This window comes from Sprattus sprattus (assembly GCF_963457725.1).
Source record: "Sprattus sprattus genome assembly, chromosome: 3".
Lineage (NCBI taxonomy): Eukaryota > Metazoa > Chordata > Actinopteri > Clupeiformes > Clupeidae > Sprattus > Sprattus sprattus.
In genome coordinates this window covers 31638454-31656072 of record NC_137922.1, presented here as the reverse complement: position 1 = coordinate 31656072, position 17619 = coordinate 31638454, and the positions used below count along the sequence as shown (strand labels likewise).

At 44.3% G+C, this 17619-nt stretch overlaps 1 protein-coding gene across 7 annotated transcripts in view; it reads right to left on the bottom strand.

The window, feature by feature from the left end:
• The window catches only part of dock1 (dedicator of cytokinesis 1), a 219349-nt gene that overhangs the window by 9653 nt on the left and 192077 nt on the right, over positions 1-17619 (bottom strand). For 6 of the 7 annotated variants that reach the window (XM_080834740.1, XM_080834744.1, XM_080834742.1 and 3 more), the window contains 5 exons: positions 17167-17248; positions 14909-14993; positions 13711-13797; positions 10688-10864; positions 8865-8948 (listed from right to left, as the gene is read on the bottom strand). In XM_080834740.1, coding sequence (XP_080690866.1) covers positions 8865-8948; positions 10688-10864; positions 13711-13797; positions 14909-14993; positions 17167-17248 — 515 coding nt within the window. Of the gene's footprint in view, positions 1-5396; positions 8432-8864; positions 8949-10687; positions 10865-13710; positions 13798-14908; positions 14994-17166; positions 17249-17619 lie in introns of all 7 variants that reach the window. The other variant, XR_013968570.1, reaches the window with a different exon arrangement.

The window sequence follows — 17619 nt, the reverse complement described above, 5'->3', positions numbered from 1 at the left end:
CAGGACAAACGTAAATCAGAGTGTATCTGCTGTATGTGCTTTAGATGAAGAATGCAGCCAAGGGCAGGTGACATTCATCCCATCCCCCCACCAGACCTGCGGGTAATTTACGAGGCCATGCCAGCGCTGCCAACCCACAGCCACATACTGTGCTTACAGTCTCACACCACTGGAGCCTGATGGGCGAATCTGCAGACAATTCATACATCTTCACATTGTAGGGCATTCTGTTCACCTTCAACACACGCATGGGAGCCATGTTTACTCTCCATAAGAGAAAGTGTGACAGACAGAGAGAGAGAGAGAGAAAGAGAGAGAGAGAGAGAGATACAGAGGTAGAGGAAAAGGAAGAGAGATGAAAGGATAAAAACAGGGAACACAGAACCAAGGCTACACTTTAACAAAACACACTTCTCAAGATGAACGGCCTACCCTATTTTCCCAGCCACTCTGGAAGTAAACAACTCGTCAGACATGGCCAGGCCATCAGAGCCCCTGCGTCTCAACATGGAAGATAAGCGTGCTAGTGGATGCTCCAGTGAACATGTCCGTGCTGATGACAGGAAACTGGGAATTAAAGGGAAGCACTTCCACCTCGGAGTGTCTGGGCAGGCCTGGCAGCCTAACGAGGGCTGGCAGCTGGAGCCAAAACAGGTAGGGACAGGTAGCTCAGATGCTAATGACTGCCGATGCACTCCCACACCCCTCCAGCGGTCGCAGGACAGGAGCGACCGACAGGGTCTGCCACTTAGGGGCCTGATACTGGGATGAGATGCTGCATATAGTCCTTGAGTGTCAGTCCTCAGCAGTGCCAGTTTAACTAGGCACACAGTTCTCCATTCAGCGTTGGCAAAACATGTAGAAAATTAACAGTAAATACTTCAGAGCGAAGGAGAATATACCGACAAATCGTGCTCTTATTTAGTTTGTGGGCAGTGTGAAAAATCGACTTCAGATTCCATGGTTCTGGATTTGGGCTTGTAGCCGAAGACAAATCAATCGCGTATTGCACTGCATTTTGTCTGTGTTTACAGGGAGAGACATGCCACTCATCCACCACGCCCACAGACACAGGCTGTGAAGGGGAGGCTGGGCACCGGGGGGAGGAGGGGGCGGTGGTGGCGGCGGCAGTGGGTGATACCTCCGGGGAGGAGGAGGGTGAGTGTGAGGGTAGCAGAGCATGGCATCCACATCGCTGCACTCCCGACCGCCCGCCCACCTGCCTAGTTAAAAGGACAATTTGCTCCAAAATGCAGACGATGACTGACGGTGAGGAAGACGGGAGCGGAGGAAAGAAAAGCCGAAGAGCACTTATTGAATTGGCTGTCGGCCCACTCAGAGAACTTAAAAGTTGCAGACTAGGAAAGCAAAAAGGAGAAGAAGAAAAGATGCTGACGCAATGTACTGAAATCTTCTGTGCTGAATTTCTTCTTCTTCGTCCAAACTTTCATGCACACACATCAGACTGCAAGCTGTCTCAGTGAGTTAGTGTTTACACAGTGCATGAAGCAGATGAATACCGTGTCCATGAGAGGCCCAATCACTGAAGGCTCAGAGCTCCTGGGAATATCAGTTTGTGACCTTCAATGGAAACTGAGCTAATGAACCAGAGACTCTACTTCTCAGAACAGCCAAAAGCCCAAGGTCCAAGAACACATTTGGTTTTTGCTGGATGGTTTTGTCTTTTTAAAATGCAGTGAGGCGCAGGCGTTTGATGCCTTGTGATATAGAAGCGCTGGCTACTGGCTGACATTTAAGCAATGGATAGTGGCTGTAGCGCCGCTGCCATATTACAAACCCTTACCATCGCAACAGGGATCTCTCACAGAGGGGGAGAGGGAGTGGAGACAGAGACACCAAAAAGTGAGACAGACAGTGAGAAAGAGAGGGAGAAAGAGAGGAAGAGAGAGAGCGAGAGAGAGAGAGAGCGAGCGAGAGAGATAACCAACAAAGAGGGGGAGAGTGACAGAAAGAATGATGTGTCAAAACTCCCATCTCCAGGGAAACCCATGACTTTTTTAGGTTGTGTGATTATATAATTCAGGAGGGGAGGGGAAGCATAGCAACAGTCGAGTGGTTGGTTACTCTGCAGAGCAATATAGAAATTCTCTCACACTGCAAACTGGGTACTCCCCTATTATATAACAAACAGGAACATTTCACCCCAAATACAAATCCTCCCATTCACCACTTCTGCAATGTAAGTGCAGTTAAGACATACAAAATGGGTTACTCAGCAGAATGTCATTGGCCAGAAGAAATTGGTCACCTTTCCTTACCCATTACGTAAAAATAACTACTCTCTAGGAAAAAAAGCTATGTAGTGAATACCCACGATAAATTCCTGCACTTCTCAAATGTTCATATTACATCATAACATGAGGCTACATATTCCAAAAAGATATTAGATTAAAAAAAATTAAAAGATTAGTATTTTCTGTAGCACAGAGCCCTCTCAATAAGATCTTGTTCATTCAACTAGAGATTATTATTAGTGTGCTTGCCCGAAGGGAAGCACAGTATTGTTCTTCATAAGTTTTCTTTATTTATTCTCCCCGTTTTTCTTGCAGCTAACTACGCCTCGCCCGATTGAGATAGAGACGCCGTTCAAACACCGAAACGTCCGGCCCGATCCTGTGCAACCTGCTATATCTTTTCGTGGCGGTACTCCTTGCCACTCCTTTTTTATTCCTCTTTTTTCATCCCCTTTTTCCCCCATAGACTTGCATGGCAGAACTAAGGGGCATTATGACATCATAATAGGCTCATTAAACTGGCTTGCACCTGTGCTTCACTGACACCTGCGCCAAGGAACCTATTCTCTCTGTTCCTCTCCATTCAACTGTATAACTAGGAATATTAAGAGACACCTTCCATCCAGGGCTCTACAGTGCGAGTATTTCACTCGCATAAATAGGTATGTGCGAGCTTGAAAAACTTGTATTCCCACTATTGAACGTTAGCTATCCTAGCTGTGTTAAGCAGTGCTATCCTAGCTGTGTTAAGCAGCTGTAATATCTGAGTACTGGGCTAAAGGCTAACTAACACTACGTAACGGGAGTATCCACTGGCAGTTTCAGCTAGCCGTAACGGGGGATCATTTTCCTTAATTCAAGTTGTGAAGTAAACCTGTGAAGTAATTCATGAATTTAGTTATGTGAATATAGTGAGCTAAGGCTTGTATTCCTACTACGGTAACGTGAGCTATCCTAGCTGTACGGGGCTATGCAAAAGTAGCTTATACTGAAAGAATGGTTAACTTGTTAGCTCACCAGTTTATTTTGTTGCTAATGTGGTTGGAGAGGATTAAGCGTGACCGATAGCATGAGTTAACATTAACCCGTGTCCTGGGAGTAATGATTCATGAGAGACCTTGAATCATTAGGTTAACTGAAAAACGTTTGAGGATGTACTTGGACACAGCGTAGCTGTTGTACTGTGCTCAGTTTTCGAAAACTAGACTGAAACTAAGAAGGATAACTATGACTAAATGTGACTAAAACTAATATGCACTGAATCTAAAATAGCTGCTGAATCTAAAAGACTGAATCTAAAATAGCTGCCAAAATGAACACTGAGATGTATTCATTTTGGCAGCTATTTTAGATTCAGTCTTAAGACAAAAATAAATATTAGTTTTAGTCACATTTAGTCATAGTTATCCTTCTTAGTTTCAGAAGAGGTTTTTCATGGTTGCTAGCTCTAATCAGATGTACTAACTAGGAGACTAACTTTTTATGCCAACGAACACCAATAACTAGAACTAATTTGACAGACTATAAACCAATGTGATACACGTGCTCTAGCTATACAGTAAAAGTGTTGCTTAAGTTAGATACTAGACCTACTCTAACTGCATTAAGTCCAACAAGCTATATCTTACAATAAACTTTTAAGTAAAGCTGGCTATGTAAGATACTACTAATAACAATTGATAAGAGGTCAACCAAAGCGTTGTATGAACAAATGCAGTAATTTGATCAATTTACCAGCTAAATTGCTTTGGAATAACTGGACATGAATGGGGTTAAACGTTGGAAAATACAATGTTTGTAACTATAGGTCGCAAATGAGCAGTGGCGGCTCGTCCATAAGGGCGATTGGGGCGACGCACTGCCTATGGGAAAAGGAAGAAAATAAAAAAATAAAAAAATAAAAAATGATAATTCCTGATGTATAAATTCAATTGCACGATTACATGTAAATGTAAATTTCATATTTTTTTTCTGTCGGATTCTACCACTAGACCGTCTGATATGCCTCTGTATGTCTTTGTCGAATCAGGTAACAGTCATTCAGTCAGCCTAGAGTCGTGATTCAAATGGCCCCGCCCCTTCAGGGCGATCTTGGACGAAATGAAAATCGCCCCAGACCTCTCCCATTGACTCCCATGTTAAATGCGTTTTTTTCACAAAACAGAGCTCTCAATGCATTCTCTATGGCTTCCGGGAGGGCTCGCCCCTCCAAGTCTAGTCATAAATAAGCGACGCAAAAGCCTATGGTAAAATGCAATGAGGACGTCACACAGCTTCGACAAAGGCATGTCAAGAAAGATGGCACCTGTTCAGCACAACAACTCATCCGCTCTTTGACAGAAACTTCTTTTTAGTCAGCGTAATATTGAAGATAAATTGACCAAAAAACCCTAGACCAAAAGTATCCATTCAACAGTTTTCTACAAAGGGAGGGAAATTGGAACAAAAGAAAATCGCGGTCGTGAAGTGGCTAACGCGGTCTGTATCTATATACCACTGTCACTTTTCATAGGTTTCACAGTGTGAACTAACTTTAAATAATGTTTTATGTGATGACTTATTTTGCTTTTGTAAGCCAATACTTTCAAGATCAGTCAATAAATATCGTTGGTTTTGACGTAAGTTGCCCCCTTCTTTATGTTGTTAGTGGACATATCATGTGTCCTGTTCAGCTAGGTTACATCATACAACATTTGAGACGTGTGGATAATGAAAAAGTGGGATCATTTAATGTGGAGCCACATCATGTTTGCTTATGAAGGCTCCTGAATGTAACTTTCTTCCATAGCGTTCCATTTGTATCTTGCTACTCTAGCTATGTAGAAAGAGGGGAGATATTACTGTTGGTTGCTGCCAATAGTGGACAAAAAGGTTTTGCTGTATGAGTAAATCGGATAACTTAATGTACCTACTGAATAGGTCGCCTTAATCATTATCAAAAAAATTGCCCCCCCTGATAATTTTTTCAGGAGCCGCCACTGCAAATGAGTATGACATGCTTTGGTTCCGCGTAAAAAAACCCCTGCTGTGCTCCTAAATTTCTTTTGTGTGCTCCTAAATTTCTTTTGTGTGCTCCTAAATTTTTTCATTTAGGAGCGCTCCTTGGGAAAACCCTTAGCGTAGAGCCCTGCAAATACTCACACTCCATCTCTCTGCTTCACTTTTTTTTCTCCTTCTTTCAATATTTTCCCTCTTCACTCTCTCTTTACTGTCTTTATCCAGAGCCACTGTTGTTCACTCTTTCCACTCTTCTTTCTTTCTTCCACTCTTCTTTCTTTTCTTCTTCCACTCTTCTTTACTTTCTTCACTCTTCTAGGAGACTAGGAGGGGAAGAGACTAATTCCAAGGCACTTGTTCTCTCTGTCATTGCCGCAACAGAGAAAGCACACTCTCGCAGTTCGTTCACGAAACGCATTCTAGTTACTCTTAGCACACATTAATAGCCTACATTAAATCAGCATACATGAAACATGGGTAATTAATGTGTGTTCTAGGGTGTTTAGCAGAGGGTTTTTTGGGATTCCACCGTTACTGCAAAGGGCAAATGACAGAAACTATCCCCTCTCTACTCCCAACGTCACACACCGACCAGGCTTCTCTTCAGGCTGGGGCTAATGCTGGCTAATGAGGCTCCAGGGAGTGAAGCTGCAGTCACAAACCAAGCTCTCTCTCGCGCAAACGCACACGCAAACGCACACACAAACACACACACAAACACACACACACACACACACACACACACAAACACACTAAAGGATGCACTCATACCATTTATGTACATTCCCCACCTATCCCAAAATATACATACATATGGATTACATGTATTACAAGTATATGTAACACTGTATGCAGGCAGGCAGGCAGGCAGGCAGGCAGGACTCCTGGTCTCCTTCAGCAATAACCCTGTGGATGGTAACTGACAGATAGGCCTGTCAATGTGGAGTCAGATGGATGGCCTTTTGAGACTCCAACATTACAACCCCACCACATGGATTAAGAGTCTTCAGAAGGGAGGGAAGACAACAGAGGGAGAAAAGACTGCACACACAGGGTTCTTCAACAAGAGATGGCAGAGAGCAAGATAGAGGGATGGCAGAGAGCAAGATAGAGAGATGGCAGACAGAGAGAGAGAAAGAGAGAGAGAGAGAGAGAGAGAGTTGTGTGAAACTTCATCAAAGAGCCCAATCACAAGCGAGCTCTTCTCGCTGCTTGGGCTTTGTCTGTCTCTGGGTTTGGCGAGGATTCAGTGAAACGCTGCCGGTGACACGGCATCAATCTGCCATGTTCAAAAATGCGCTCTGGCTCTTTGCAGGACTGGGATTGATTGTGGCAGCATTAATGCGACTTTAGTACCTGTGCTGTTGGTACAAAGCAGAAACTAAAAAACAGAATAGAAGAAAAAAGGAAATCCGTCTGAGGAAAGTTACAAGTCAGATTAGTATTGTTGTTCAAGCAGAGCGCATTTCTCAAAGAATGGAAGCATTTAGAACTCTGCCTGAAGTGGGTTGTTCAACCATGTCCAGGCCTTTTTAATGGTGATGCAGGAGGAATCCCATGTTATATAGAACATCATCATTCTGGCCTCCTCATGCTAGCCAAGATCTACAGAGTTAGGCTTGAGCTGTGTTTGTTTTGTGTTTGATTTGAGGGGCATCACTCAGCCACATCTGTTGTGTCTCGCTCTGCCAGGTTTGAACACGAGACAAATGACAGCGGTGAGAGCCAAGGCCAACAGCTGTTGCTGTTCCTCATCTGTCAATTCAACAAAGCTTTTTTTCCCCAGCAATTGAATGTGCTACAAAAGAGAATATTTAATCAGTGAGCTACTATTAAAAAAAAAAATCACATCTGTATCAGGTCTTTTCATCATCTCCTATCAAAGCCAACATGACAGCCGCTGGAAACTAAACAACATGAGCGAAGTTGAGCGGCTGGAGATAACTCATGTACAAATGAAAGAGTTGAAGGTACTGAAAAAGTCAGTCCTCTGATGTCTGTCAAAGAATAGTTCAAATGTATAACAGAATGCACAGGGCAGCATATTGGTGTCATAGAGGGGGGTTTTCAAACTCAGTAAGATATTAACTCAAACTTAGACAATCTTCTAACCCCATGGTTGCAGAGTAGACTGCTTTGCATAACTAATGCTTCTATTTTACCACCAGAGTAAACAATATTACCGTGCCAACTGATACATGAGTCAACTAATGTTGTCTTCCAGCTGTACAACAAACTTTTGTGGGTATCTGTGCCACAATCAAAAATATAATTTGGGACAAATCATGTCAATTCCCATAAAGAACACACTTTGGTGCATAAATAGTGTAAAATAAAAAAAAAATATAAAAATAATGAAATCTTCCACCAGAAAAAAAACAATACAAAATAAAATAAACATTTTAGGTGGAGATATAAAAAAAGGTTGAATTGACATGGAATAGCCCTGATGTGTTTACCATCCATCTGTCAATCACAACTGATTGATTCACACATCCCACAAAAAACGTAAGGAAACAAACAGATCAAAATGTGTACCGCAACACAAACTGACCACATAGGGGTCTTTGGCCGTTGGACACAGGATATGTTCTGTATACTGTTAGGCTACAAGTCCCTGGAGCTCAACCTAGTCGAACTAACCACTAATCAGTGCAATGTGCCGGAGGCACTGACCGGTAAGTAACCAGTCCCAAGAGCTCCCCATAGTAGGACTTGCCAGTATTAGCAAAAGGTCTCAGAGGCCTCAGGATTGTCCAGTTCTCTGAGCTACCACTACTTCTGCTGGATATATCTGGATGGCTGTGTTAAAGTGTTAAAGCTTTGTCTCTCTGCAGGGGTCTCAGTAAAGGGAGACAGGCAGGGCAGTGGACCCAGTGGAGAGGTTGGGTAAATGTGATCTGATTAGAGCTCTGTGGAGAAGAGATGCATTGCTGGCTCTGTGCTGTCACAAGGGGTCCTCACAGCATGAGTGCATCTGTGCATGCACACACACACACACACACACACACACACACACACACACACACACACACACACACCTCACACACATGCGCACACACACACATGCGCGCACACACACATGCGCACAAACACACATGCGCACACACACACACACATCTGAGCCCCAACACTGAGGCTTTCTAGAATAGTGCTCACCCTCTCACTGTATCACCTACCTGAGGATGGTCAGAAAAAAGACACGTTTTATTTGTTAGATCTTTGAACCACTGCTATGCAGATGAAAAGCACTTCACCATAACAGAAGAGTTGAATTGAGAGAGAGGGATAGAGAGAGGGATAGAGAGAGATATACTCTGAGGAAACAGGGCTTTCTGAGAATCATTAAAATATGAGCGCCAGCAAAGATCTCCCTCATTACAATACCTCTCTCACACATGCACACACTGTTATCTCTCTCACCTGGACTAACTGCATACCCACAAGCAAAATTAGAATAATGTGAATTAATTACAAAGTTAATTAAAAACCTACACACACAATCATGCATGTTCATAAGAGCTGCTGAATGAGAAAAAAGTCAAACCCCAGCTTGTTTTTTGAGAACAGTGTTTCAATTAGAGACTCGTGGAACACTTAAAGCCGCCTCACCTGCCAGGCAATCAGGTCCTTCAGCTTGTCAATCTTCTCCCGGTCCTCAGGGTGATCCTGGGTGTACTTGTCTGTGAAGAAGGCCTGCAGGAGGGAGGGGTCAGGGTTGGAAGAAGTGGAGAAGACAAAAAAAGAAGGCATCATTCTCTTCACTACAGCATTACTTTTTCTTCTGAAAAAGAGAGAGAGGAACCCCGGAGGGAGATTTCACAGCCCTCATTTCACCCTCTCCATTCTCTCCATCCCTCTCCCTTCTCTCTATCCCTCTTCCCCCCATCCCATCCCACCCCTCGTGTGACTCATGCATTGAGTTTTCCTGCTGACACAAATGGAGCCATTTGGGGAACTGATTTATAATAGGAAGCAACTGGTTGTGACTGTTTTATGATCGAACACACAGTGGGAGATTTCTACTTTCTCCCAGTCCGTATGATGAAGTGATTCATGCCCAAGTCAGTGAGTTTCTCTTTCCCTCTAGGATACAGTTGGTGGAATAATAAAGGGGAAAAAAGAAGAAGAAAAAAAAAGAAATGAGGTCATGGAGTGGAGAATCCCACCAGTTTGGGAATTATGTGTGAATTTCTATACTACTTAATTTAGGATCACTAAAAAGACAGCGGTAATAACGAAGAAATACAATGTAGGGGGGGTCCAAAAGATGCTTCTGTTGTCATAGCTGTTATGCTCAGGGAGACAGATCATTAATACTTAGACTGCTAAGGCTACGAGCAAATAGCAAAGAAGCACTCAGACAACACTGGGTTCAAAGCAAATTCCCCTCTGACTCTTCCTTTCTCTGCCCCGCTCTCCCTGCATCCCTCCTCCCTGTATCTGTCCATCTCTAGATGAAAGTGGTAAGAGACCAAACTCCCCATCCACTCTGGCAACATCCTCCAAAATTCTTAGAATGGTGCTTGAAAGTCCTCAAATTCAAGGACTTCCAACTCGATTTCAAGTGTAGCTGGTTTGAAACCCCTAGCAACATAATTGGATATGGTTCTAGAGCACCAATCAGACTGGAACACACTCCCTTCACAGGTGTTCTTGGACCATGCTTCAATCAAATCAGGACCACTGACCCACTGTGATAATGGGAGCAGTAATAACGTATGTATTCTACATGAGGGATTGGCTCCCCCTGCCTATGGAAACCATTGGCTCATAATATAGCCTGCAATCATGAACCCATTATGGGATCATGTAACATGTCCTCTGCACTGAAGGTGCACATAGGAACAGGTGGTTTATACTGGCAAATAGGCTGTTGTTGAGGCTTAAAGTGATGTCCATGGGAATAGGCCAGTATTGTTAACACGTGTGTGGTTATCTGAGGATGGCAGAATGTTTTATTATAGCAAACTAATGCTGCTTATGAGCAGACTAACTCTTGGCGGCACCACATGAAGCAGCGTTTTGGGGTTGATCAACAGGTGAAAACTCCTGAGAGTACCCATATCCGCTCCACCAACAGGTATGGAGTCATGGAGATGATCACCAGAGAGTGACATGTGGAAGAATGATGGGAGCACTACAGATGTAATAGAGGAGCAGAATTAATTTATCCCTCCAGCTGGAATTGTCATACAAGCACTGCTATGTAATCTTTCACTTCCAAAATGAATCTGCATAATCAGCTGAATTTCATCAGGACTGTGCCCAAGTTCCTATGAAGACAAATAGCATGGAGTAAATACTGTCATACCCAAATGCCAGCCTCCACGACAATAAAAGAAAAGTCACTCATATGTACAGCTATTCCTGTCACTTCCTTACGCTGCCTGATGTGTATGAGTAGGAGTGTATGAGGGAGATGGTGCTCTTACCTTCTCATAGTTTGTAAAGCCACCCATGACGGCCGGGTCTACTATTCCATTCAACAGCATGGACAGGGGGTTGATGGGAAGGTTGGTATCGTTCAGGTGTCTCTGCACCATGTTGTTGATCTTCTCATTGGTCAGCTGCATGGTTTCCATGGCGTTCTCCAAGGGACTAATCTCCTCCTGTGAGGCAATCACAAATGTATAGAAACATGAGTCATATGCAGAATGGGTATATTATTAGCCAGCGTAATTACTGGAATGACACTTTGTTAATTTAATTGGGATTTATGTAACCTTTTGTCCTCTTTTATCAATCATATTTTCATTTATATTTTATATATAATTGTATTTTATTTGCACTTAACCCTCAAGTTACTGAAACATTTTGACAATAACATGTCTCGAAGACCATAAACGCCACTAAAGCACAGTTAACACAAAAACTGTCGGACAATATTAACACAGCTGTACTGTTTTTTTACATTTACACATCCCCAGACTAATGAACCCTATGCTGATCACTAATGAACTTGACATATAGTCTTCACCCTATTCTGATTACACGTACATTTAATGCTATGCTGAACAACCACAAATGCTGTTTACTGTCAGATGTTCTTCTCTCAAATTCTCATAATTAACAGCAAGATGTCTGGTCCTTAGGAGAACGATGCATATTTGGCTGTGAGCTTGACTACTGTAGACATTGAGCCCCATTTATTGCAGCTTTCATCCAGCTTTATGGACAGGGAGTGGAAGAGAGCTGTGGGAGAAGCATAAAGAACTGGGATGGCTGCCATCCGTCTACACATTCAAGAACACAGGGTACTCCTCCATCATTAACGGCAGTCCATCTGGGGTACAAACACTCACTTCACGCTACACTCCAAGACTTTCAATTCCTTAAATAAACACTTTTTTTCTTTCTTCGACTCCTTCTCTCTTGTCTGTCTTTAAACACATTCATACCCATTCCCTCAACACATTGTCCTCCATTTCCTCTCTCTCTCTCCCTCCAACCATGCCTCCTAAAATGTCTCTCTCTCTCTCTCTCTCTCTCTCTCTCTCTCTCTCTCTCTCTCTCTCTCTCTCTCTCTCTCTCTCTCTCTCTCTCTCTCTCTCTCTCTCTCTCTCTCTCTCCTCTCTCTCTCTCTCTCTCTCTCTCTCTCTCTCTCTCTCTCTCTCTCTCTCTCTCTCTCTCTCTCTCTCTCTCCTCTCTCTCTCTCTCTCTCTCTCTCTCTCTCTCCTCTCTCTCTCTCTCTCTCTCTACAGATTGCTAATGGGAATTAAAACATGTGTGGATTGTCGGCGTAAATGGCAGTTTTTGCACCATTCCAAATTTAGTAGGAGGGGTGGCAGCATGACAAAAGCTCCAATCTGGAGAGGCTCCACAACGGCCAAGTCTTCCCGTGCAGTTAGGCCCTGGCATGGGACGGAGAGGCTTTATATGATGGGCTGTATCAACACTGACTCATTAGGCCCTAAATCGAAAATGGGCCGCCAGGGATCAAGCCTATTGGGCATCATCTGGACGTCAATCTGGCACAGCCGATACATCTCGTTTGGTGGTGGATGTTGTTGTGAAGGGGGGTGGGGCGCACCTGGTCTGTAATCGACCGCGTGGCGAGATGTGCTTGTTTCTGCGTGTTTTCAGGAGCCTGAGCGTAGTAGACCCCAGCAGAGGTAGAAATGCTTCCATTTATTTATTTATTTCACGAGTGCAGGCTGCCAAATTTGATTTTTGAAAAGAGCACATTTGAAACAGTTTCTTAACCAACTGTCAAATTTAGAGATACGTGACGTGTGGAGACAGCAGGGTGTGGATGGACAGCTGAGAGGGCAGTGCACAGAAAGCCAAGAGGCAGAACGAGTCAGAGAGAGGGATGGGGAGAGAAAGAGAGAAGGAAGAGAGAGAGAGGGCGAGACTCATAACAGATCACTAGCAAACCACAGAGCCTGCTGCCAATTAATATAGTGCTCAGTGCAGGAGCAAGGCTGCACGAGCCGACGTGAGAGATAGCTGGAGAGGACAAAAGAAATAGAAAGTGGTGGTTCTACTTCAAGCAGGCAATCCAGCAGCTTCAACATGAAAGAAGCTAATCAAAGTGACAAATAAAGCGTAATTGATTGCAGAATACTTAGGCAGACTAATTACGCTAAGTAGCACATTTGTTTTTTTGACAAAATAGCGGCATATTAAAAGGATGAGGCTGGTGGCCGGGACCTGATTGATACAGTAAATCCGCTGCAGAGCTGAAACTGATACGCTGCTCTCTTCCTCCCCCGCCTGTCAATAGCCCTCCTCGGCTCATCCCTCTTCCTCCCTTTCTCTCCACTGCAGACAGTCGCATTGTGAAAGCAGAGAAAAGCACCAGGGGCCAATGCACCGTGCGGGTCCAGGCCAAGTACAGTGCTCTGGGGCTTGCAGACATTCAAAGCTGGCCTCGGAGCGCATAACTAAGTGCTTCAAAACAAGTGGGCTGACTGTAGGGTGTATTCAAGTTGTGAAGCAGGAGGCCGCAGCAGAGACATGCTTAGATGACAATGAAAATGCAGACAGCAGTTCTTGACTTGTGCCAAGGCTGAAGGGGATTTCTCACTATGCTTGGCATTCATGTTTTGCCAGGGCTGGAACTCTTTACTTCTTAGAAATGTTAGGTATGTTGAATTTTGACTGCTGAAAACGTGACACGCATGCCATGACTATGCCACGTTAGACAATACGGTTTGAGATTTTGTGTTCATAAGAACCATTCCCTCAGAAGTGCTTGGAACTATTTGCCTATTCTGTAGTATGGTCTCAGGGCCAACCTTCTACCATTAACATCGTTTTGACTGTGTCTGTATACATGCAATGCGACATGCCTTATATCACATGCATGCACAGGCCTGAAGCTTGGGGCCCCTTTGCAGTGCTGTCCAGTTGGGTTAAGAGGATGGATCAAATGGCATCGATTAGCCCTTTTAGATTACCCAGTGGTTGGAGACTGGGCTCCATACATACTGTTCATACTTATCACACTTACTGTAGAGAAGGACTTGACTTCAAACCAGCGCAGTATGCCAGGCAGCTTGTAGGCGGTGACGTAAGTGGTCCGCTCGATCCACATGTTCTGTTGGGGGGGAAAACAAGAGGAGTTTGAGGAACACAGCAGGGGAACAATAATGCTAGCTTTTACTGAGATGGTAAATGGCAGGTGGTGGGCGACTCCAACACGGCACAGGGCACTTAGAAAAAGCCACTGATTGTTTTTAGCAATAGCCCATTTTTCCCCTCTACTTCATTTAAAACCACCTCCAATTTACATCACATCGCATATTCAAGAGAGGGTTTTAATGGCTGTTTACAAAAAGCCCATCTTGGTGAGTACCTGTGTGTGTGTGTGTGTGTGTGTTCGTGTGTGTGTGTGTGGTATAATGATTAAGTTTATTTTAGAAGGGGCTCTGCCTATGTCCAACTGTGAGTGTGTGTTGGTGACAGCTCATTAATGGTGGCTGGGAGCAGCTTGTTCTGTAAGCAGATGCAGAACATGTCAAATGATGACTTTGGATCCTGTTCAAATAAACTGAACAAAAGCAACGTTAAAAAGACAAACACACACTCTAAGAGATTTGAATATTTCCTCTGGTTTATGTGCACCACAGACCACAGTATTTATTTATACCTGTGAACACAAATATGTGCTTTCATGCTTATCTGCAAATACTTGGCCACATAACCATTAACCAAAGGCTGGGATTGATGTAACACATCTGGTGTATTTACTAACCACTGTAAGAAGGACAGATGTTACCTAGTCTTTACCAATCAAACAGACCAGCATGAGTAACACAGCATGGCATGACGCCATATGGCTTAACTGTGTGATCCAGCACACTAAAGGCATTATGCTTACTGAACACTGATGTCATGTGGGTTAACTGTGTGATCCAGCACACTTAAGGCATCATGCTTACTGAACACTGATGTCATGTGGGTTAACTGTGTGATCCAGCACACTTAAGGCATCATGCTTACTGAACACTGATGTCATGTGGGTTAACTGTGTGATCCAGCACACTTAAGGCATCATGCTTACTGAACACTGATGTCATGTGGGTTAACTGTGTGATCCAGCACACTTAAGGCATCATGCTTACTGAGTGTGGTCCAGCACAGTACACTAAAGGCATCATGCTTACTGAGTGTGGTCCAGCACAGTACACTAAAGGCATCATGCTTACTGAAAACTCGTTATCTGGGTCCTTCTCCCCCTTCCTCACAGGTCTGGAGTACTGGAACTTGTTCACTTCATTAACAGTGTAGAAACTGTAAGGGTAAAGAGAGGAGAGAAGAAAAACATGAACCTACAGTGAGAAACACACACACACACACACACACACACACACACACACACACACACACACACACACACAGAGCAACACCTTGATTGAAAGCGATGAGGAATAGATGAAGACCTCTAGACCTTGAGCAAAGATGACACTTTAAATGGGCCCTTATTTGTTTTTGTGCTTGCGTGCGTGCGTGCGTGTCTATGGCTGTCCTCAGCTGACAAGGTGAGGCATGAAGTATGGGGTTGTGGGGGTGTAACGATGACGTTTATTTTAGTTGATTTAAAATTGTCTCCTGAATGTCAGGAGTGTATCTCCATGTCCTTCACTCTCACACGCACCATTTGTAAGCACAGTCCACTCCCTTGACACACCACACAGCACATAATGCTTCTGTCCTTTCACAGTGAAAGCACACCATATGGTTCGCAAATCTCTTTCAATCAGATTTCCTAATTACACTGTGATATAAATAAGAACTCCAAAGCAGGAGCTGGTCGTTTTAAAAGCAGTCTATTTGAGCCTCAACAGTGCCATGTGACTGAGTGATGTGTTTTTTTCTCCTTTTTAAACATGTTTTCCATTAGAACTTGTTTTTTATTTTCCCATCTACCCGTGCAGCGTGTTTTTGGCAGCATTGCCGCTGGACCTGGGTGGATGAGAAGCACCAATCCGTTGGCACAGCAGGCAGGCAGGCAGGCAGAATGGGCAACCTTGTCCAGGGTTTATCCACAAGGTCGAAGCCCAGCGAACACACACCAAAGCACCAGTGCCCGGAGCCAGGCTCTGTTGTCGTGCCTGAACAAAAACCTAATCTCACCATATTTCCAACTCATGGAGTCACGGCAGTCCTTTAAAAAGCACTGAGGCTTGGAGTTGTGTGCCATGGCTCAGGCCGGTGGGGGATCTGAGGACTCGAGCCGTCCACGTTTCTGATCTAATTAACAGATCTAGAATCAAATACAAAAGCCTCTCCACCGCCCAATTATGACATTTACAAACCATTGCCTGGAAAAGGAATGCATATAGAGTGAGAGAGAGAGAAAGAGAGCGAGAGAGAGAAACTCTATGCAACAAAAAGGTTTAAATGGTGAAGGTGGGAGAGTGTATGACATTCAGGGAGGTGAAGGGAGAGATAAGGGTTGTGTAAAGAGAAAGAGAGTGTGAGTGTGAGTGACAGCGAGAGGAAGAGGAGGAGGAGCGAGCTGCTGGAACGGGCGCTGTGGTGGCGTGGGAGAGCAGCTTTGCTCCGTCTCTGTGCACGGCTGATCTCTGAGCCCTGAGCAAACAGCGTGGCCGAGCGAGCTGGGCCTCCTATCGGCTTGCACACACACAGGCCTCTAATCCAGCCAATTAACACAGCTACACATTCCAATCAGACCCGCTAGGCACACACACACACACACACACACACACACACACACACACACACACACACACACACACACACACACACACAGTACCATGGCCAGCTCCCAGCCTCTCAGAGACACCTACAGCGCCCTGTCCTTCTGGTCCTTATCTCCATCTTCCCAAGAGGAGCTCTGGCTCAGTGGATTTGGGAGTGTTGATGAGCCTCTGCTCCCTCCTCTATGTGTGTGCTAATGGAGGTGGGCTTTAGGGATGATGGTAGTGACCGTGGAGAGCTGCTTCCCTACCACTAAACCAACACCCTACCCAGTGAGGTCAAACACAGTTTACTCCCGGGGATACAGTTCACCATTATCTCTCTCCTCCTGTCCCTGGGTGTCCAGGAGCGCTCACTGATCCAGGATCAGCTTTGACCTTCCAATGGGAAGTTTTGTGTGTAGCTCTACAGACAGTAACAGCTCAATTCACTTGGCCTCTACCAGAGAGGAAAAAGGGTCTGCCAGTCGCAGTTCACAGATGAAAAGACACATCTCTAAAACACTCCGTCGTTGCAACGTATGGCTTCCTGCTTTTGGTGTTTTCTAGTGGTGCCAATGGGATGGATGGAAATCTGAGCGAGTATGCGTAATCTAGGATAAATATGTCTGAGGGGAGAATCAATGGTATTAATAACGCAACTGGAGTAAACTCTACAGACCCCCCTTCCTCTGGAGGGGGAATGCAGGCTGAGCTGCTGAATAATTGAGGCGGGAAGTAAATAGTGGAGAGGACGTGCTTACCTCAGGATCTGCTCAGATACCGGTTTGTTCTGGAACTTTGGTGGAAGCTCAAGGATGGGCTTGACTGTGAAACACTGGATGCCTTTTGATCACAGACGTTAAGCAAAATAGCAACGCTGACTAACTGCTAAATGACTAATACCGATCAAAACAGACACAAACATATGAAGGGGAAAAAAACAGACACAAATGCATACACATTAGGGGTGGGAATCTCTTGGCACCTCACGATTCGATTCGAAATCGATTCAGGTCAACGATTCGATTTTAAATCGACTATCGATTTTAAATCGATTTTGTAATATTTTATGTTGAAATGCAAGCTGCATCGACTATTGCATTGCTCATAGGAAGTCAAAATTGTGACCATTAAAAGCTTTTTCTCTAATAAAGCAAATAGAGAAGGTAATTCATCTGTTGATTTTCTTTAATTATCAAACACAAAGTAGGAAG